The sequence below is a fragment of the Canis lupus genome, chromosome 22 (genome assembly GCF_048164855.1).
Source record: "Canis lupus baileyi chromosome 22, mCanLup2.hap1, whole genome shotgun sequence".
NCBI classification, from domain to species: Eukaryota; Metazoa; Chordata; class Mammalia; order Carnivora; family Canidae; genus Canis; species Canis lupus.
Window position 1 is genome coordinate 50,642,761 of NC_132859.1, and position 21,860 is coordinate 50,664,620.

Genomic DNA, 21,860 nt, shown 5'->3' on the forward strand with positions numbered 1-21,860 from the left:
ATGTGTTTAAAGGTCAGGATATAATTTCTGTTTTCTTGTTCTGTTTTGTGTGTAAATGCCCCTTGATTTTTTTTTCAGGAAGTAAATGAAAATTCTCTTAAGAGATTAAGTGTCTACTTAGAAAACCTCCAGAAACCAGGCTTCAAGTCTTTGAAACCAACTCAGCTTACATTTTATGTAAGAGAAACAGAGCAGAATTCCTCTGAAGGCCAGGAACCTTTTAGCACATCTGGTATGTTTTCTTATTTCTAGTGTTTCCCTTGTGAGCTTTGTGATAAATCTGTTCACTAAGTCTGCTGTTGCCAGGGTACCTTTGGATTGAAGCCTTGTTTGTTAAAAAAAAAAAAAAAAAAAAAAAAGTAATGTCATTTAATTAATTGCTTTCCTAGAATTAGCTTCTATTCTGGCTACCTGTGTTTGAATAAGCCATTTTTTTGTGTGTTTAAACTCTTGTCTGTAAAACTGAAATGTTCTTAGTTGTCCACTTCCTATTTCATGTTTTAAGTGTTAACCATGTATGTAACAATTTACATTTTTAAGAAGTACAGCCTATATTCCCTTATTTAGTTATCAAAATACCATGTGAAGTAGGTAGTATTTGCCAAGTAAATTAGTAATGTGCAGGGATTTTGCCAGGACTACAGAGATGGAATGTGGATCTTAAACCCAAGTCTTTCAACTCCAGCTGTAGGCTCTTTTTATTTTTATTTTTTTAAGATTTTTTTATTTATTCATGAGACACAGAGAGAGAGAGGCAGAGACACAGGCAGAGGGAGAAGCAGGCTCCATGCAGGGAGGCTGATGTGGGATTCGATCCCGGGACTTGAGGATCATGCCCTGGGCTGAAGGCAGGCACTAAACTGCTGAGCCACCCAGGGATCCCTGTAGGCTCTTTTTAATCAGTCTTAATAGGTAGCCGTCTTTTTGACCCTTTGTTACTGCTTTACCCCTGATCCAGAATTACTTAAAGTTAAAGGCAAATACAGGTCTATCAACTCTCTAAATATCTAAATAAAAGGATCATTCAGCTTTCTGTGAAATAAGGCTAAAACAGAAAATGCAGTATAATCTTTTTAAAAGATTTTATTTATTCATGAGAGACACAAAGGGAAAGGCTTTTCTCCCTCTATGTAGAGGGAGAAGCAGACTCCCTGCGGGGAATCCAGTATGGGACTCCATCCAAGGACCCTGGGATCATGACCTGAGCTGAAGGCAGATTCTTAACCCACTGGGCTACCAAGGTGCCCCGCACTATTATTTTTTTGAAACAAACTGTTAGACAACTCAGAATCTGATAGGTTTTTGGGACCTAGAATCTATTTCTAGCTCTTCCAGTGACTGGCTGTGTGACCTTAACTTCTGGTTCTTCATTATTAAAATGAAAGAGGTGAAGTACTGTGTTAAAGTTCTAAAGCCTTCACAGTAAAGACCCCCTGCCTCATACCTAGGCCTCTCAAGGTTCTCATGTGCTTGCATGGGGTGAAGAGGAGCTTAATCTAAAAAGTGCTGAAACAGGATCTTTCTGTTGAAAACAACTTCGTACCCAGTCTCTGCAGGGATGAGCATTTAATAATACATTTTCTCTTTGTTTTCTTACTCTCTCATGTTTGAATGTGAGAGATCAGGAATCAGAAATTCTTTTCCTTGAGTGTTTCTCCATCTACCTCTGATTGGAAGTTTTATTAAAAATAGACACTATTCTTCATTATCCAAAGACAAAAAGTCAACTCATAGTCCTATTGTGAAGGAACCCGCTCTATTGAATAATGCTTAAATGATAGTAGCAATAACAACAATTATATTTATCACTCTAAATGACAAAATTCTATTTAAAATTGTAAGTAATCATAAATGTGCTGTTCTTAAGCAGCTGAGATATATTTCTGCTAGTCCAAGACCAAATATTCACAAATACTCTTCAATAGATACACAGTCAAGATTAGGCTAGGAATTGAAAAACATCATATACTTAGGTATAGTGGTGTACTTAGATTTCATGATTTCTCCATGACAGATGGAATGTATGAAGGCAAATTATATCCTTTACAGTTTTTTTAAAGATTTTATTTATTTATTCATGAGAGACACAGAAAGAGAGGCAGAGACACAGGCAGAGGGAGAAGCAGGCTCCATGCAGGGAGGCTGATGTGGGACTCGATCCCGGGACTCTAGGATCACGCCCTGGGCTGAAGGCAGGTGCTAAACCACTGAGCCACCCAGGGATCCCCTCCTTTACAGTTTTTAAAACAAGAATATTATCACTATTTTTATTTGGTTGTGTTTTGAAGAGTCAGGCTCATTTATAGTATCTACAATTGCCACTTTCATGACCACCATCTACTGGGTTTGTCTTGAATGCTGACTACATGTGGAATTAAAGAATAAACCAGGTCTGTTTGTCAGGGAAGGAGCAAACAGAGGGAAACTCAGAAACTTAGGAGATTTCATGCAGCAGGTTAGGGGTAGAGCTGTTACTAGAACTAATGTCTCCTTATTCCTAGTCTAATGTGATTTATATATACTACATTATCAATTCTTCTTTTAAAATATTGTTAGTCATCATTTTTGCCTTTACCTTTATGACAGAGATTGGCACTCTGACTTAAATACTTATTTAAAACATTTTTAGGTCTTTAACCTTTTTATCTGATTATAAAATTAAGATAATTGATAATTAACATGGTAATCAGGTAAAATGTTTAGTACTGATTTTCATTCCTGAAATTCAAGATCTAAATCACTTCTACAAAAATAAAAAATAAAAATAAATAAATCACTTCTACAGCTCTACTCTTTTTGGTACCCTGTGAGGAAATAAATTTCCTTAAAACAAGTAGAAAATTCACTAGGAGTTTTCTATGAGTTAATGCTAGAACAAGTAGTTGTAGGCATCTGTGACTGAGTAAAGACAGAAGTCCTCTACTTTCATTAATGGTAAACTTTGAGCCATTCATTAAACAAAAATAGATTACAGAAAAAAAAATTAGAAATGGGAGATAATATAAGCAAAAATGACAAAAAGATAATGTTAATGTATGAAGATCTCTTAGAAACCAAAAGGAAAACAGAGTAGCTCCCTTACAAAAATGGGCAAAGACAATGACTAGACAGCTCAGGAAATAATATACACAAATAGCTAACAAACATTAAAATGTTTGGCTTCAGTAGTCAAGTCCAAACTAAACTAATTAGGTACTGTTTTCCAATAAAGCATATGTGCAATTTGGTATGGCATTCCTTAGCCCTTACATTGGGTTAAATAATTAATAGAGCTGATAAGATAGAAACAGATTTGTTCCTTGACTGAGCTCTTCCTAACCTCAAACACAGGAATTCTTTCACCAACTAGAATAGCTCTCCTGCCAGTATTTCTCACTTTATCATCAAATGAGTCAACAAATTCAACTAAAAAAACTTTGTTTGCATGTTCTAGATTCCTTAAGTCTGTGTGGCAAACATAGTATGTTATCTCTTGAGAATGATTCAAATTGTAGTATCTGATCATCAGTCGTAAAGACAAGAAAATACATTTCAGCCTTGTATGTAAAGCGATAAATTAAAAACTTTCATGTTCATCAGTTTCAGAAGTGTCAAATAACTTAAGTGTCAAATAAATTATGCTACCTTCATTATATGGACCGGGATATATAGCTGCTATAAAGAGTGGATTGATCTATACACACAGACATGAAAGAGTCACCAAGTTTAATAACAAAAGAAAGTTCAAAGTAATATGTCTACAATGATAGTATTTATATATTAAAAGGAAACGATTTGGGGCAGCCCGGGTGGCTCAGCGGTTTAGTGCCGGCTTCAGCCCAGGGCCTGATCCTGGAGACCCAGGATCGAGTCCTACATCGGGCTTCCTGCATGGAGCCTGCTTCTCCCTCTGCCCATGTCTCTGCCTCTGTCTCTCTCTCTCTCTGTCTCTCATGAATAAATAAATAAATAAATAAATAAGAAAAGGAAAGGAAATAATTCAAACTGTAGACGTGTGTTTGTGTAAACAAATAGGGGTATATATCCTATGTAATATACATACATAAGCACAAAGAAAAGGTCTAGAGCAGTTCTATGAGAAAGTTCCAAGTTCCAAGAGAACTTTCTGTGATGATATAAATGTTCTGTATTTGCACTAATACAGCAGGCACAAGCCCCATGTGACTGTTCAGCACTTGAAATGTTAGTGTGACCAGGAACTGAATTTTAATTTTGTTTAATTTTAATTAATCTAATTATAAACCACCACATAGGACTAGTAGCTACCATATGAGACAGTGCAGGTCAAAAAGCATAGGTATCATCTTACTGTTAATGATGGTTATATCTAGTAAAGATGTGAGGTTGTATGCTGGTTAACAGAAGATTTTTATTTTTACTATATGTATCTCTAATTTCACAGTGAGGATATACTTCTATAATAATGGTATAATTTTCAAAACCAAGAAGAAAGAGTCAGCATTCTGTTCTGGAGAAAATACTGGTCTTGGAGTCAACTCAGACTTAAGCCCTTGCTCTGCATTCTTCCTAATCTCCTTGAGCCAGATTTCTTCATATTTGCAGAGATAAGAATCACAAAGTTGATGGGGGTGTTGAGAAGCTACATAAATTCAGCTAGAACCAAGCCTAACACCCAGTAATGAAGAGAAAAAAGAGAGAGAACTCTAGACCTCCTGTTGAGGATGTAACAAGTTAGATTACTAACCTTAGCCCACTGACTACTCAAAATCAAAATCAGATTGTGAAGTGTTAACTTTTAAACAGGGAATTTCACATCACTTCCAAAAATATTGAGTTACCTAGTAGGTAATATCCTGTAATCATAGAGAAAATTTGAGATGGATTTCTGTCACCCCTGAGACTAGACTGTCTGGCTGCTCCATCTGAACCACTATCACAGTACAACCTCCCCGTGCCCCTCTTTTCCCCTCTTTGTCTTAGTGCTAGATACCATCTTTCATGGACACTCGCTCATAGGAGAGCTTTTCCATCTCTTAGACTGAAGAGACCAAATTTATGGGCAGCATTGAAAATATTCTGAACCCCCCGACCCTTGGGCTGAAATGTATTTGGTCTCTAGTGCCAAACTAGAAAGGGAACTGACTGAGGAATTCATGAAGGTAAAGATACTGTGGTATGGTTTTGGAGAACAGAAGTAGTTTTCCATTTACAGATTATTTGCCAGTTGGATAGATTTTAATCAGTAATCAAATGTTTTAAAAGATTTTGATTTTACTTATGTTGCATGAAAAATTATTTTGAATAAAGCAAATAATCATCTGTATTAATTGTTTGGGGGAATTATATTCTCTAGGATTTCGAGCAGTCAAATTTACTTTGCACACCAGAGATCTGCTAAGCACAGTATTATATATTCTCAACTCCTGCAGTTTATCTGTTGAACATATCCAAAGCTTGAATAATAATGTGCACTCCCAGCCTCTCAAGGAGGCTAAAAGGATGTCTGACAGGCCCATCAAGTGGGACAAATCTTATTACTACTTTACTGGATTCAGGGACCCTCATGAAGACCTCGAACAAGTCTCAAGAATGGAAACAACCCTAACGTATGTAAAAAAGTTCTTATTTAACTAAGTTTGTTTGTGGTTCATATTTAAAATTAAAGTCTAATTTTCCAGGAAATGTACTTCTATCAATATAGTTAATCCAGTAACCATTATGAAAAAGATATTTCATGTTTCTTAAAGTTGCCAGAATACTTCTAGCTGTATTTAATTTGTGCTCTTTTGATACCAAACACATGCAGGAGACTTATAATTTTTAAAAATTCTGTAAATGGAGAAAGGATATACCTAAGACTATTAAAAAATTAGGCTTCTTCATGTGTTAAGCATTTCTGATTTCTTCAGATAGTTCACTAGTAATGTTCTTTAGTGTAATAATCCATACATGATAAAAATGCATGGAGACAACATTTTAAAACATCATCTAAGGGGTTATAAAGTATAAACTGTCAGCTATAAAATAAACTAGTCCTAGTGATGTAATGGACAGTCTGGGAATTGTGGTTAATAATAGTGTATTTTGTACTTGAAAGTTGGTGAGAGAATAGATCTTCACAGTTTTCATCATAAGAAAAAAAAATTTATATCTATGTATAGTGATGGCTGTTAACAGGATGTACTATGGTGATCATTTTGTAGTATATATCAATAACAAATCATGTTATGTACATGAAACTAATGTTATATGTCAATTATGTCTAAATTTCTAAAAATATCATTTGGAATCTCTTGAGAAAGAATAATTTTTACTTATAAAATCCATGTATGAAATATTTCTCTTTCATTTGTCTTGTTTGTAAAGTCATCATTAATGTTTTTTTGAGTAAGTCCTTTTTGGACTTCGTATTCTGTTCCTTTGGTTGTTTCTTGAGAGTCCATGGCTCACCAGAAGATTCTCACTTATTACAACATGGTAAATTATCCTTCATTCTTTACTGGCAGAGCATTTGCTTTGTAGATTACCTATACTAATTTAGGAATCCCTGCCCTTGTTGTCTAGCCAGATCCCAAATAAAGCTGTAGCAGAGTCTAGCACAGAAAGAGAGGCAGTTATCTCTCTGAAGGCATGGGTATACATGCCTGTGTTGATGATCTATCTCTGATCTATTTGTGTAACTAGTGGGTAGATCACCTCCCAAAATATGTGGATTTTAGTTCGAATTTTCTTTGTAAACTAAAACAAAATAAAAATGTGACTTTGGAAGATGGCGGAAGAGTAGGGGTCCTCAACTCACCTGGCCCCACAAACTTACCTAGATAACTTTCAAAACATCCTGAACACCTATGAATTCAACCTAAGATTTAAAGAGAGAACAGGGATCCCTGGGTGGCGCAGCGGTTTGGCGCCTGCCTTTGGCCCAGGGCGCTATCCTGGAGATCCGGGATCGAATCCCACATCGGGCTCCCGGTGCATGGAGCCTGCTTCTCCCTCTGCCTGTGTCTCTGCCTCTCTCTCTCTCTCTCTCTCTCTGTGTGTGTGACTATCATAAAAAAATAAAAAAATAATAAAGAGAGAACAGCTGGAATGCTACAGAGAGAAAAGTTATTGCTTTTAACAAGGTAGGAAGACAAAAAATGAAAATAATAAAGAATAAAGTGGGGGAGGGGAACTGCGACTAGCAGGGCTAAGGTGGAGTGGCAAGAGACTCCAGGGCAGGAAAGCCAGCCCCGGAGAAGCAGGAACTTTAAAAATCCGCACCGGAGTTTTACCTGATGGAAAAATGCTTAGCAGGGAAATTGGGCAAAATTCCAGGAGGGGCAGTGAAGCCTCAAGATTTCTGGAGTCACTATAAGAGGAGGGTCGCCCAGAGGGAAGGCTCACCGTAAACCGCGGGCCAATATTGGTAAAGGGCTGGAGCTCCGCAGGGCATTTGGGAGAACCCAGGTGGCTAGTGGCCAGCTCTAGAGCTCCCTTTACCCTAGAGCCTGGCAATGGAAGGAGGTGGCTGCACCCTGTTCCCTTCAGGAGAAGCGGCCCCCCGGGAGTGCAGGTCAAGCCACACAGGGACCTGGATCCCAGGATGCTCAAGAGAACAAAGCTGGCAATCCTGCATTTCCCCTGGGACAGGAGGAAGCAAGGAGGGCACAGGACAGTGAGAACTCTCCTACCGCTGAGTGCCCCCAAGCTGTGGAGATTAGTGCACCTGCGCCTGCCCCCCAGGAGCATCTAGGCCAGTGTGGACTGGGAGCTGTGGTTAGCTACTCACAGGGAGCTCGACTCCAGAGCTGGAGACCTGACCTCCGCCATCATTGTTGTTCCTCTTTGTTTCACCTTGTGCCTGGGAGAGGCAGGGCCTCTAGGGAACAAAGGCCTTACTGGATAAACAGCTCACACTGAGCCGGGCACCCGGCACGGGGCGGGGCATCTCCCCCAGGTGCACACACCTGAGAATCAGTGCAGCAGGCCCCTCCCCCAGAAGACCATCTGGAAGAACAAGGGAAGAGCAAGTTTATTGACCAAGCAGCACCGGAAAGCTGAGAGAAAATAATATATAGAACTAGAAAGTCCTTTTTTTTTTCCTTTTTCCATTACAACTCATTTTTATATCAGACTAAAAATCTCCAATATTTTTTCTCTTTTCCCACCTTAACTACAATATTTTACGAGCTCTTCATTTTTAAGTATTTTCTTTTTTAACTTTCATATTTCTACAATTACATGTCTTAGATATATTTTTCACTTCTGGATTCCCTTCAATGTATTCAATTTAATTATGGTAGATATACAATATATGAGTATTTGTTTTTTGTTTTTTCTGCCTTGTTTTGTTTTATAATGGTGGAAGTTAGTATTATCTTCTAAGACACGACCAGTATACACTCAGAACCATGTGGAGCACTGTGTTGGTCCATTCTGTGAGATTATATTCTCTCTTCCTTCCCATTCTGCCCCCCTCTTTTATCTTGTTTGTTTTTGTGGTCAATGTTGGGGCTTTCTATAAGTATTGCTGGTTTATATAAATTTGGGATTGAGGATCTTCTAACATACAGAACAAAATACACTCAGAACCAAGAGGTTCACCCTCTAGGACCCCTCAGGTAGATTATATTCTCTCTCCACTACCATTTACTCACTACCACCATCCCCCCATTTTAATTTTCTTTCTTTTTCCTCTTTACTTTGTTTTTTTGCTTTGTCTTTTTTCTTCTTTGTTTGTGGTTTTTGGCTTTTTACTTTTACTGCCTTGTTTTAAAATTTATTTTTCACCGTAGTGTTCCTTTTTTATTTTGTTGTTCTGTTCTTTTTCTTTTATTTTCTGGTTTCTTATCTCTTCAGAATAATGTAGGGTGTGTTTTACTTAGGTTGTGGTTCATATTTTTGACTCAGCCTGCTCATAGAGCCACTCTGTACTGGACAAAATGACTAGAAGGAAGAATTCACCACAAAAGAAAGAACCAGAAACAATACTCTCTACCACAAAGTTGCAGATTTTGGATTTCAATATGACGTAATTCAATTCAGAAGTACAATTATAAACCCACTGGTGGCTCTGGAAAAAAGCATAAAGGACTCTAGAAACTTCCCTACTGTACAATTGGGATCTAATCAGGCCAAAATTAAAAATAGATTAACCTAAATGCAATCCAAACTGGATGCTATAACTGCTAGGATTAATGAAGTGGAAGAGAGTGAGTGGCATAGAAGACAAGTTGATGGAATGAAAGGAAGCTGGGGTAAAAAGAGAAAAACAACTAAGAGGAAAGGCTGAAGGAAATAAATAATGGCTTGAGAAGGAAGAATATACATCTAATTGGGATTCCAGAAGAGGCTGAGAGAGAGACAGGATCACAAACTATATTTGAACAAATCATAGCTGAGAACTTCCCTAATCTGGGGAAGGAAACAGGCAATCTGATCCAAGAGATAGAAAGATCCCCCCAAAAAAAATCAATAAAAACCATTCAACACCTAGATATTTAATAGTGAAATTTTCAAATTTCAAAGAGAAAAAGAAAATTCTTAAAGCAGCTCCAGACAAGAGATTCTTAACTTATATGGGGAGAAATATCAGAATAACAACAGACCTCTCCACAGAGACCTGCCAGGTCAGAAGGGCTGGCATGATATATACAGGGTACTAAATGAGAAGGACATGCAGCCAAGAATACCTTATCCAGCAAGGCCCTCATTCAGAATAGAAGGAGAGATAAAGAGCTCCCAGGAGAGGTGGAAACTGAAAGAATATGTGACCACCAAACCGGCTCTGCAAGAAATATTAAGGGGGACCCTGTAAAAGAAAAAGGGAGCCCAAAGAAACAATCCACAAAAACAGGGACTCAATAGGTAATACAATGACACTAAATTCATATCTTTCAATAGTTATTCTGAACATGAATGGGCTAAATGATCCCATCAAAACACACAGGGTATCAGACTGAATAAAAAAGTGAGACCCATCTATATGCTGTCTACAAGATACTCATTTTAGATCTAAAGACACTTCCAGCCTGAAAATGAAGGGGTGGAGAACCATTTACCATTCACATGGTCCTCAAAAGAGCTGGGGTAGCAATCCTCATATCAGATAAATTAAAGTTTATACCAAATACTGTAGTAAGAGATGAAGAAGGACACCATATTATACTTAAAGGGTCTATCCAACAAGAAGACCTAACAATCATGAATATTTATGCCCCTAATGTGGGAGCAGCCAAGTATATCAATCAATTAATAAAAAGTAAAGAGATACTTAGATAATAATTCACTAGGAGACTTCAACATGGCACTTTCAGCAAATGACAGGTATTTTAAGCAGAACATCAACAAAGAAACAAGGGCCTTAAATGATACACTGGACCAAATAGATTTCACAGATATATACAGTACTTTCCATCTGAATGCAACTCAATACACAGTCTTCTCAAGTGCACATGGAACTTTCTCTAGAGTAGTCCACATACTGGGTCACAAATCAGGTCTCAACTAAACTATTGAGATTTTCAGATTACAATGCTTTGAAACTAGAACTCAATCACAAAAAGAAATTTGGAAGAAACTGAAATACATGGAGGTTAGAGAGCATCCTACTAAAAGATAAATGGGTCAACCAGGAAATAAGAGAATAATTTTAAAAATTCATGGAAACAAATGGAAATACAACATTCAAAACCTTTGGGATACAGCAAAAGCAGCCCTAAGAGGGAAATACATTGCAATACAAGCCTCCCTCAAAAAATTGGAAAAAACGCAAATACACAAGCTAACCTCTCACTTAAAGGAATTGGAGAAAGAACAGCAAATAAAGCCTACACCAAACAGAAGAGAGATAATAAAGATTAGAGCAGAACTCAATGAAATATAGACCAGAAGAACTGTAGAACAGATCAACAAAGCCAGGAGCTGGTTCTTTGAAAGAATTAATAAGATAGATAAACCACTAGCCAACTTTATTAAAAATAAAAGCAAAAAGACTAAAATTAATAAAAACGTGAACAAAAGAGTAAAGATCACAACCAATACCAAGGAAATACAAACGATTTTTAAAATGTACTATGAGCAGCTATATGCCAACAAATTAGTCAATCTAGAAATGGATGCATTTCTGGAAAATCACAATTTACTAAAACTGGAACAGAAAGGAAAAAAAATAAAAACCTGAACTGGCCAATAACCAGTGACGAAATTGAAGCAGCCATCAAAAACCTCCCAAGGGATCCCTGGGTGGCGCAGCGGTTTGGTGCCTGCCTTTGGCCCAGGGCGTGATCCTGGAGACCCGGGATCGAATCCCACGTCGGGCTCCCTGTGCATGGAGCCTGCTTCTCCCTCTGCCTGTGTCTCTGCCTCTCTCTCTCTCTGTGTGACTATCATAAATAAAAAAATAAAAAAATAAACCTGTACTCTTAAAAAAAAAAAAAAAAAAAAAACCTCCCAAGACACAAAAGTCCAGGGCCTGAAGCCTTCCCAGGAGAATTCTACAAATGGTTTAAAGAAGAAATAATACCTATTCTACTAAAGGTGTTACATAGAAAGGGAGGGAATTCTTCCAAACTGGTTCTATGAGACCAGCATTACCTTGATTCCAAAACCAGACAAAGACCCCACCAAAAAGGAGAATTATAGTCCAATATCCCTGATGAGCACAGATGCCAAAATTCTCAACAAGATACTAGCCAGTAGGATCCAACAGTACATTAAGAGGGTTATTCACCATGACCCACTGGGATTTATCCCCAGGATGCAAGGGGGGGTTCAACATTTGCAAAACAATCATGATAGATCACATCAATAAAAGAAAAAACAAGAACCATATGATCCTCTCAGTAGATGTAGAGAAAGCATTTGACAAGATACAATATCCATTCCTGATTAAAACTCTTCAAAGTGTAGGGATAAAGGGAATAGTCCTTAATATCTTAAAAGTCATTTATGAAAAGCCCACAGCAAATATCATTCTCAATGGGGAAACACTGGGAGCCTTTCCCCTAAAGTCGGGAACACAACAGGGATGCCCACTCTCACCAGTGTTATTCAGCATAGTACTAGAAGTCTTAGCCTCAACAATTAGACAACAAAAAGAAATAAAAGGCATTCAAATTGGCAAGAAGTCAAACTCTTCCTCTTAGCAGATGACATGATACTGCATATAGAAAACCCACAAGACTCCACCCCAAGATTACTAGAACTTATACAGCAATTCAGCAATGTGGCAGGATACAAAATCAATGCCCAGAAATCAGTGGCATTTCTATACACTAACAATGAGACTGAAGAAAGAGAAATTAAGAAGTCAATCCCATTTACAATTGTACCCAAAAGCATAAGATACCTAGGAATAAACCTAACCAAAGAGGTAAAGGATCTATATGCTAAAAACTACAGAAGACTTCTGAAAGAAATTGAGGAAGACACAAAGAGATGGAAAAACATTCCATGCTCATGGATTGGAAGAATAAATATTGTGAAAATTTCTATACTCCCCAGGGCAATTTACATGTTCATTGCAATTCCTATCAAAATACCATGGACTTTCTTCACAAAGTTGGAACAAATATTTTTTTAAGATTTGTATGGAATCAGAAAAGACCCCAAATAGCCAGAGTAATATTGAAAAGGAAAACCAATGCGGGGAGGTGGGCATCACAATGTACTACAAGCTGTACTACAAAGCTGTGATCATCAAGACAGTGTGGTCCTGGCACAAAAACAGACACATAGATCAGTAGTACAGAATAGAGAACCTGGAAATGGGCCCCCAACCCTATGGTCAACTAATATTCAACAAAGCAGGAAAGACCATATCCACTGGAAAAAGGACAGTCTCTTCAATAAATGGTGCTGGGAAAATTGGACAGCCACGTGAAGAAGAATGAAACTAGACTATTCTCTTACACCATACACAAAGATAAACTCAAAATGGATGCCTTTTAGTTTTGTTGACTGTTTTCTTCACTGTGCAGAAGCTTTTTATCTTGAAGAAGTCCCAGTAGTTCACTTTTGCTTTTGTTTCCCTTGCCTCAGGAGACACCCCTAGTAAAAAGTTGCTATAGCCTATGTCAGAGAGGTTGCTGCCTGTGTTCTCCTCTCGGATTTTAGTAGTTTCCTATCTCACATGTAGGTCTTTCATCCATTTTGAATTTATGTTGTTTATGATGTAAGGAAGTGGTCCAGCTTTATTCTTTTGCACGTTGCTGTCCAGTTTTCCCACCATGATTTGTTGAAGAGACTGTATTTTTCCCACTGCATAGTCTTTCCTGCTTTGTTGGAGATTAATTGACCACATAGTCATGGGTCCATTTCTAGGGTTTCTGTTCTGTTCCATTGATTGATGCTTATTTTTATGCCAGTAAAAATATTTTGATGCCATACTGTTTTGATCACTACAGCTTTATATAACTTGAAGTCTAGAATTGTGATGCCTCCTGCTTTGCTTTGCTTTTTCCAGGCTGCTTTGGATATTTGGAATCTTTTGTGATTCCATACAAATTTTAGGATTGTTCTAGTTCTATGAAAAGTGCTACTGGTATTTTGATAGGGATTGCTTTAAATATGTAGATTGTTTTAAGTAGTATAGACATTTAAACAATATTTGTTCTTCCAGTCCATAAGCATGGAATGTTTTTTCCATTTCTTTGTGTCATCTTCAGTTTCTTTCATCAGTGTTTTACAGTTTACATCTTCAGTTTCTTTCATCAGTGTTTTACAAAGAGTACAGGTCTTTCACCTCTTTGGTTAGGCTTATTTCTAGGTGTCTTATGGTTTTTGGTACATCAACAGAGCTTTAAAAAAAACTAATACTACTTTAAAAATATATATATCTGTGATTACTAAGCACTATTTGGATGATTTTATTTTTTATAAATTTTCCAAATAAGAAATTCAACATTTCTTAAAGTTCTTGATGAGTGAAGGTTAAAACGTATGGTGTAACTATTTTATTATAAAATGAAAATAAGATGACTCCTAAATCTCAATAGTAATTTGAATGGACTTCTCCCCATTAAAAATAAAGGGTTCAGATTTTACAAATGACTACGATTGCAAAATTAAGAATTTAAATTATTTTTGTGGCAAAATCAGGCATTAATGTCCTTTCAAAATCCAATAGAGAATTCTCATTTAAAGAGTAATGCAGATCTCTGTCTCCTAGTTCTAGAGTATGGACAGTCAGGATAACCATGTATTTCCATATTGGACAAGAAGGTATACTTTTCTCTTTGCCTTATGACTTAATTTGCATAAACTATAGGTTGTCTAGTGATCTCCTGAGATCAGATTTAAAAATCAAATTATATAATAAAAGACATTAGGTAACAACATTAGATAATAAAAGACTCATCTTTCCCTAGTGGAGGTAATAGGGTCATGGAGGAAATAAGACAAGTACAGAAATTATTGTAGAAATTATACAAACGGACTGTGATTGTGTCTCTCAAAAAGAGATCCTAAAAAAGTCCCTGGCCAGTCATAGGACAGAAGTTAGGGGGAGAGTATGTCCAGAAAGATTTTAAAGTAAATGCTGCTCTTGCCTTACTTCCAGTTTGTCTTCATAGTTTTTTCTTAGAGAAGAATAGGATCATTCAAAAATGCTTAATGGGAATCTGCATTACTACTTACTGCATTATAGCTTACTAAGGATCTGTTACTACTGGTTTCTCTTCCCTGCATCCTAGAGTCTATATTCCCCCTAATATTAAATATTCAGTTTTACAAAAATATTTTGTCATGTCATTCCCCTTAATAACTTGTGCATTATCCAGAGAAGCATTTCCCAGTTGGTACCCTACAGATCCTCAGGGACTTATGGGAGGTTCATGGAGGTGGCTGAGGGAAAACAAAGGAATGTCAGTGGGAGATGTGCTTTTTGGAATTTTTGAAAGATGGAAAGCAGATGGGAGGAGAAACAAGTCTTACCTCCCCTCTACAACTTAACTTGTCTTGGAAGGTCCAACCAATGTCATAAGGAAAAGAAATGATTAAGATGATGACCCCTATTTTTTTCCACAGTAAATACTTTACCAGTTTTCCTTTCAGTTAGTTTATTTTGAAGAGATACTTAGAGCTGTGTAAACATCATTTTACGTGAACTCCCTAGCCTGAAGCTTCATTGGTGATTCTTTTTTTTTTTTTTTTTTTTCCGTTGGTGATTCTTGCCTGAATCATATATTACTATGATGGTTTCCAGATAGTAATTTTCTGATTTTACCATCCCTTCAAGCTGGCTCCTCTGTTCCTGTCATTCCTTGGGAAATCTCACTTTCTGATTCATTAAATCATTCCAAGCTCTTCTGGACCATTCTGCCCTAGTGTTTGAGTCAGCCATTTTGCCAGGAAGCTCTGGTTCTTTTTAGTAAGGAATGGTTTTTAGAAACCAAGACCTGGGGGCTACATGTGTTCAGTAGCTCCTGAACCTCTCTTGGTTGAAGCCAGGAAACCTGTATCTTTATCTATATTAAATGCTGTGTTTAGAAGCTTCATTTTTATCTCACTGTTTAGGAAAAAAACAAAAAAACAAAAAAATTGTTAAACTAGACCAGTTGATTTTTTTTTTTAAGGTTTTATTTATTTATTCATGAGAGACACACAGAGAGTGGCAGAGACACAAGCAGAGGGAGAAGCAGGTTCCCTGCGGAGTCCCAGGGATCCCAGGACCCCAGGATTACGACCTGAGCCGAAGGCAGATGCTCAACCATTGAGCCACCCAGGCATCCCTAGACCAGTTGATTTTTATATACTAAATGTAAGAATTCCAGAAATCAAGTCATAAGTGTATAATCTTAAGATTGTATTTGTCTACACTTAAAGACATTTTTTGTCACCAAACCAAAGACAGTATGTTGTTTGAGAATTCATTTGTCAGCAAGTCATGCTTTCTCTTCTATGATTTAAGGTAAATTGAATAACATATATTAATAAATGAGAAAAATGTTGAAAAACTATAATGTGATAGTTAATAATAGTGATGTAAAGTGGATATTTTTATTTATTTTCTTACTACATTATGCAGAGATGACAAAGTTTTTACCAGTACCCTTGAAAAGGGAATAGGAAGAGTTATTAATTACAGCACAAAGTTAGTGAATTAAAAATATCGAATACCAGGACGCCTGGGTGGCTCAGCAATTCAAGACCTGCTTTCGGCTCAGGGCATGATCCCAGGACATGGAATCGAGTCTCACATCAAGCTCCTGCAAGGAGCCTGCTTCTCCCTCTGCCTATGTCTCTGCCTCTCTCTGTGTGTCTCTATGAATGAATAAATAAAATCTTTTTTTTTTAAATGTCGAATACCTTTTCTTAGAGGGTAAGGTCCCGACTCTTCCTTCATGGTCTGTTCCCCCACCGCCCCCCACTCTTCTTCGCTCGTCTAATTTTGTACATCCCTCCATCTGGGCACAGTGGTTCACCTTAGGGTTTCTTGTGCACTAGTGTGATTGGCAAGCCCTTCCTCCTCACTAATCTGCCTGGAAACATCTGATACATCTCTCAGGTTACAAGTCACATATCACCTATTCTGTAGAATCTTACAGACAGAATTAATTCTTCCTTTGTTCCCATAGAGGTTCATCTATCCTATTCTTTATAAAAAAAAAAATTATTTAATTATTTGAGAAAAAGAACATGAGCAAAGGGAGGGGCAGAGGGAGATGGAGAAGCAGACTCCCCACTGAACAGGGAGCCCACCACAGGGCTCTATCCCAGGACCCCAGGATCATGATCTAACCACCCAGGTGCCCCTCATATATCTATATTCCTTAATAGATGTGTCTTCCTTTGCACAGTGATTTTATCTTCCTTAAATCCCAACACAACACAGTATCAGGCATTTCAAACAAATACTTGATAAATGCATAAAGATTTTATTGGTTCCAAGGTTATCAATTTGATAATTTTTAAAATGTTTATTGTGTCAGCACCTGTTTAATCATATTCTAGTTATGATGATTTCCTTTGCATATATAATAAAATTAAATTCTTTTTAAATTAAATTAATTATGCTAAACCTATTGCTGTATTTCCAGAGATGGGATAAAGGTTTAAAAATTCAAGATACTTCAAAACCTCTCCCTTATGTGTATTACAACTTTCAGTAGGCTGTACCACACATCACTCATGTACAGGTGAGAGGATAAAACCACTACTTCCACCAGAGCAAATGGGTAAATAATGTTATGGTACAACTAATAAAGTAAAAAAGTCAAATTCAGAAGACCCATCTAATGGTGCTGGGGACATTTAAAGGGTATTGAATATGTCCTAATGAAGGAACTTACAAGGATTACCTTGTGGGTTCTAGCTGGGTAGACTCCGACTTCTTACTTTAATTAAATCTTGGTCATTAGTGCCTGAGCTCTCAATGCTTACTCCCTCATAGTCCCTCTGGTGGCCAGATAACCACTCCAGTCTCCTTACCATAGAGCCTCTCAAAACACCTGTCTTTCAGGCCGCTCTGTTTACTTCCCTGGTGCTCACTGCCACCCTTCCGCATGCCCCACTGAATTTAGTGCTCCTACTTCAGGCTGTACTCAACATTCCCCACCTTGTGTTTTGCTTCTACTTTGGTAAAGGTTTGGTTGGAAACTGAGTTTAACACTGGGGCTGTTTTACTGTAGTGCCTATGTCTTTTAATACTAGAAATATTTGCATTATACTCAGTAATAAAAGCGTATATCTCTGTTTTTTTTCTTTCTAGATCTTGGTTAGATAACAATGGGAAAAGTGCAGTTAAAAAACTGAAGAATAGTTTGCCACTTAGAAAAGAACTAGACCGTTTAAAAGATGATCTGTCTCATCAGCTTCAGCTCTCAGACATCAGGTAACAAAGACAGAACCTAATTTAGAGGCTAAAATAAGCATATATTATCTACTGGTAAAGCTTTCCAGGAGTTAGATATTTGCATTTTTAACTTTAATTATTCTGATAACTATAAGTAGTCTTCTGTTATCTTTTTCTGAAAGTAATCAAATGTTCGTCTATGTAAGAAAATTATTAATTTCTTGTTTAAAATAGTGAAGTAAGGTTTAGATACTGACATTTTTACCATAACAGTTTAATTTTTAAAGTAATGTTTATAAGAAAAATATCCTTTCCATATGCACATAATATATAAAAAGTAATTATTCCTCCCTCCTATGTATTCTTGATTCTGTGTTGTATAGCATGACTTTTCAAAGACGTTTTCATTAACCTGGAAATCGCAGTTACATAACGATAACAGGCATTTATTATAAATACAGATTTAACAGCTGTTAAAACAGTAAGGGAGGGGAAAGGGGCCCTGATGTGATGCAGCTGTGGAAGTTCCTGTTATAAGAACTCTGAGAAGCTGTTGTCCAGTCTCGTGCTTCAACATTCCATTTATTGTTCGTTGTGACCTGTTTTGTTGTTTTCAACAATTATCAGGATTCTTTTTCTTCTTTTGAACTAAGTGACTACTTGGGTATCTAATAGCACCTTTTCTGGTGCCTACGGAGTACTGATAATACATGTATTGTTCTTATATATTCAAATCATAGTTTGGGGTTTTTTTTATCATGGTATTTTATAAAAGATAATTCAGATTTCAAGAAAAGCGTGTAGGCTTGGGGTGTGTGGAATGTTTGGCTTTGTGCTGATAGGTGCTGTTTTATCATCACATCAGTATTTTTAGGCCCTGCTTTGATTAATAAGGGCTTCTTCCAATTCCACAGTCTAGTAGCATGGGCTTTTCTAGCTAACACCCAAATAATAAGATCCTTTTTAAAAGTTTGTCAAATAAATTTATGTACATAAAATTACCTTTTTCTACTACAAATTCTAAATGATCTGACAAAGAGGCTGGGATTAGGAAAATAAAAGGATTTTTTTTTTTTTTAGGATTTCTTAAACATGAAAAGAAACAAGCATTATATTACAAATATGTTGTAGAAATATCTCAGTTTTGATTTCTGCCATGGTAAATATCAATAAATGTAGAACACATAAACAAAAGCTCTTTGGGTTCTCCATTTTTAAGAGTGCAAAAGCTTTCTGAGACCAAAACAATTGAGGATTATGGATACAACAGCTTTCCACTATTGGAAGATTAGCCAGTGCTTCCAAAAGATGTGGAAACATTGTGACCTGTGACATTGTTTCTAACTCTAAGCTGCCTGCATGAGCGACCATTTATTAATGAGAACTGTATTTAGGGGATCCCTGGGTGGCTCAGCGGTTTAGCGCCTGCCTTCAGCCCAGGGCGTGATCCTGGAGTCCCGGGATTGAGTCCCGCATCGGGTTCCCTGCATGGAGCCTGCTTCTCCCTCTGCCTGTGTCTTGCTTCTCTCTCTCTTTGTGTCTCTCATGAATAAATAAATAAAATCTTTTAAAAAATAACTAGTAGCTTATTTAGTAGTGTACATTCTTTTAAATTATATCATTTTCAACTATGGGTTAAAGGAAAATTTTTGAAAATCGACTTTATCAGAAATTAAATTCACTAGAATCAATGATAGGATGAAGAAGGAACCTAAGTTTTTTGAGAGCTTGTTTTAAGTGCCTTATACCTTCACATATATTCCCTTCGATTTGTGCTACCTGTGCTAAACGAAGTGATCCCATTTTGTATGTATGAAATGGAAACATTAGGAAAGCTAGCAGCAACTTGTTAAGGTCACAGAGCTAATAAATCACAGCATTAGAATTCAAAGGTGATGTTCTGAGACTACTAACAACCAGTGCTCTTTACCTTTGCACACCAGTGCCTCTGTGACACCATGTGAGTATCAGGTTCCATTTCATCACTAATATTCGGTGTTCATTTATAGGATAAGTAGGTTACATGTCATAAAAATCACCTCCCCTAGAATAAGACAAAAAGAATCAGATCTAGAACTAGTATTCCTAATTAGGACTTAAATCTAAAACAAAATCATCATCATTGAATGATGTGGAGATGAAAAAGATGATAAGTGTTCTCCATTTAATTCCCTTGTTTTAAAATAGAAACAGCATAGTGTATTTGCTTATTTGAAATGTTTGGGTATCTGAACATAGTAGTAATATTTTTACCCTCTAGCATACCATTCATTTTCAATTTGGTTGCTTCATAACAAAATGAGCTAGTTGGAAAACATATGCCTACTTGAGAAAGAAACTCACAGGAATCAAGCAGCTGGGGGTGAATGCATGCTTCTTCCCTCAGGGAGGCCTCGTGTTAATGTGCCTGTGTACTCTGTTGTACTAGGTGGCAGAGGAGCTGGGGCATTGCCCATCGCTGTAGCCAGCTTCATAGTTTAGGCCGCTTAGTGCAGCAGAACTTGGAAATTCTTAAAAATGCCAAAGGTAAGCAATTTCCATTTTCTTTTAAAATATCACTCAGCCGCTATACACATCTGTAAATTGTGGAGTAAAACTAAGTGTTAAAAGACCTCTACAGGGGGCAGCCCTGGTGGCGCAGCGGTTTAGCGCCGCCTGCAGCCCAGAGCGTGATCCTGGAGACCCTGGATCGAGTCCCACGTCAAGGTCCCTGCATGGAGCCTGCTTCTCCCTCTGCCTGTGTCTCTGCCTCTCTCTCTCTCTCTCTCTGTGTGTCTCTATGAATAAATAAATAAAATCTTAAAAAAAAAAAAAAAAAAAGACCTCTACAGGGATGCCTGGGTGGCTCAGCGGTTGAGCGTCTGCCTTCGCTCAGGTCATGATCCCGGAGTCTGGGATCGAGTCCAGCATCGGGCTCTCTGCGAGGAGCCTGCTTCTCCCTCTGCCTGTCTCTGCCCCTCTCTCTCTCTCTCTCTTTCTCTCGTCCCTCATGAATAAACAAATAAAATCTTTTAAAAAATAAAATAAAAGACCTTACAGATGTGACTTCATCACAGCTGAACTTTTAAATCTGTTTCTTTGAATAAAACAGCAACATAAATTAGACTTTTAGGGGTGCGTGGGTGGCTCAGTCAATTGAGTGACTGACTTGATTTCAGCTCAGGTCATGAGACCTAGCCAGTATCATTGGGCTCCACTCTCAGCAAGGAGTCTGCTTGAGATTCCCCCCCATTCATGTGCACATGCATGTGCACTCTTCCTCTCTCTAAAATAAATAAATCTTAAAAAATTTTTAATTAGCCTTTAAGCTTCTACTGAATTTAAGCCTGAATTTGTATGCTTAAAAAAAAAAAAAAGTGTATCTCTGGATAGTAACCAAAGGGTTTGTGTTTTATCATCAGGATGTACAATAATATTTACAGACCGATCCGGGATGAGTGCAGTGGGCCATGTGATGCTAGGAACAATGGATGTCCATCATCACTGGACAAAAGTAAGGAAGTTTCAAAGCAAAAAAACTCTGATTTGTCATAGACCTACTTTTGTTTCAAACTCTATTATGTCAGTGAACTAAAAAACTCGAATCACAGTTTCAGCTGTTTTCAGGATCGATGTTTATTGTCATGTAGTTAAAATACTTCCGGGCCTCATTTTTAAGTCAATTTTTATTTGGAAATTTTATAGTCTTTTCTGAAGTGCAGCCTAAAAAGCCTGCATTCTATTGTTTTTGGTTTTAACAAATTTACTGTGTTATAATGAACATACAATAAACTGCACATATTTAGTTGTATAATTCAATGAAATTTAACATGTGTAAATATCCATGAAGCCATTAACACAATCAAGATGGTGAATATATCCATCACCCACAAAAGTATGCTTGTGTCCCTTTGTAAACTCTCTCCTCCATCCCACCACCCTTCCCCAAGCAACCAATAGGCTGCTCTCTGTCACATAAATCATTTTATATTACTTGAATTTCATATAAGTGGAATCACAAAGTATGTATTTCTTTGGGGGAGAGGGTTCTGTTTTCTTTATTCAACATAATTATTTTCAGATTCATCCATGCTATTGCACTTTTCAAGAACTTATTCCTTTTTATTCCCATGTAGTGTTTCAT

The 21,860-nt window shown here is 37.2% G+C and overlaps 1 protein-coding gene and 1 long non-coding RNA gene across 6 annotated transcripts in view; one reads left to right on the forward strand and one right to left on the reverse strand.

Annotated features, from left to right (window-relative positions):
* The window catches only part of LOC140614338 (uncharacterized), a 55,032-nt gene extending 47,207 nt beyond the window's left edge, over positions 1-7,825 (reverse strand). The window contains exon 1 of the long non-coding RNA XR_012015240.1: positions 7,733-7,825. This is a non-coding gene — a long non-coding RNA (uncharacterized lncRNA). The remainder of the gene's footprint in view (positions 1-7,732) is intronic.
* TCAIM (T cell activation inhibitor, mitochondrial) overlaps positions 1-21,860 on the forward strand; it is a 53,677-nt gene that overhangs the window by 24,607 nt on the left and 7,210 nt on the right. For all 5 annotated transcript variants that reach the window (XM_072793571.1, XM_072793569.1, XM_072793570.1 and 2 more), the window contains exons 4-8: positions 79-232; positions 5,315-5,567; positions 17,654-17,776; positions 20,166-20,263; positions 21,139-21,230. In XM_072793571.1, coding sequence (XP_072649672.1) covers positions 79-232; positions 5,315-5,567; positions 17,654-17,776; positions 20,166-20,263; positions 21,139-21,230 — 720 coding nt within the window. The remainder of the gene's footprint in view (positions 1-78; positions 233-5,314; positions 5,568-17,653; positions 17,777-20,165; positions 20,264-21,138; positions 21,231-21,860) is intronic.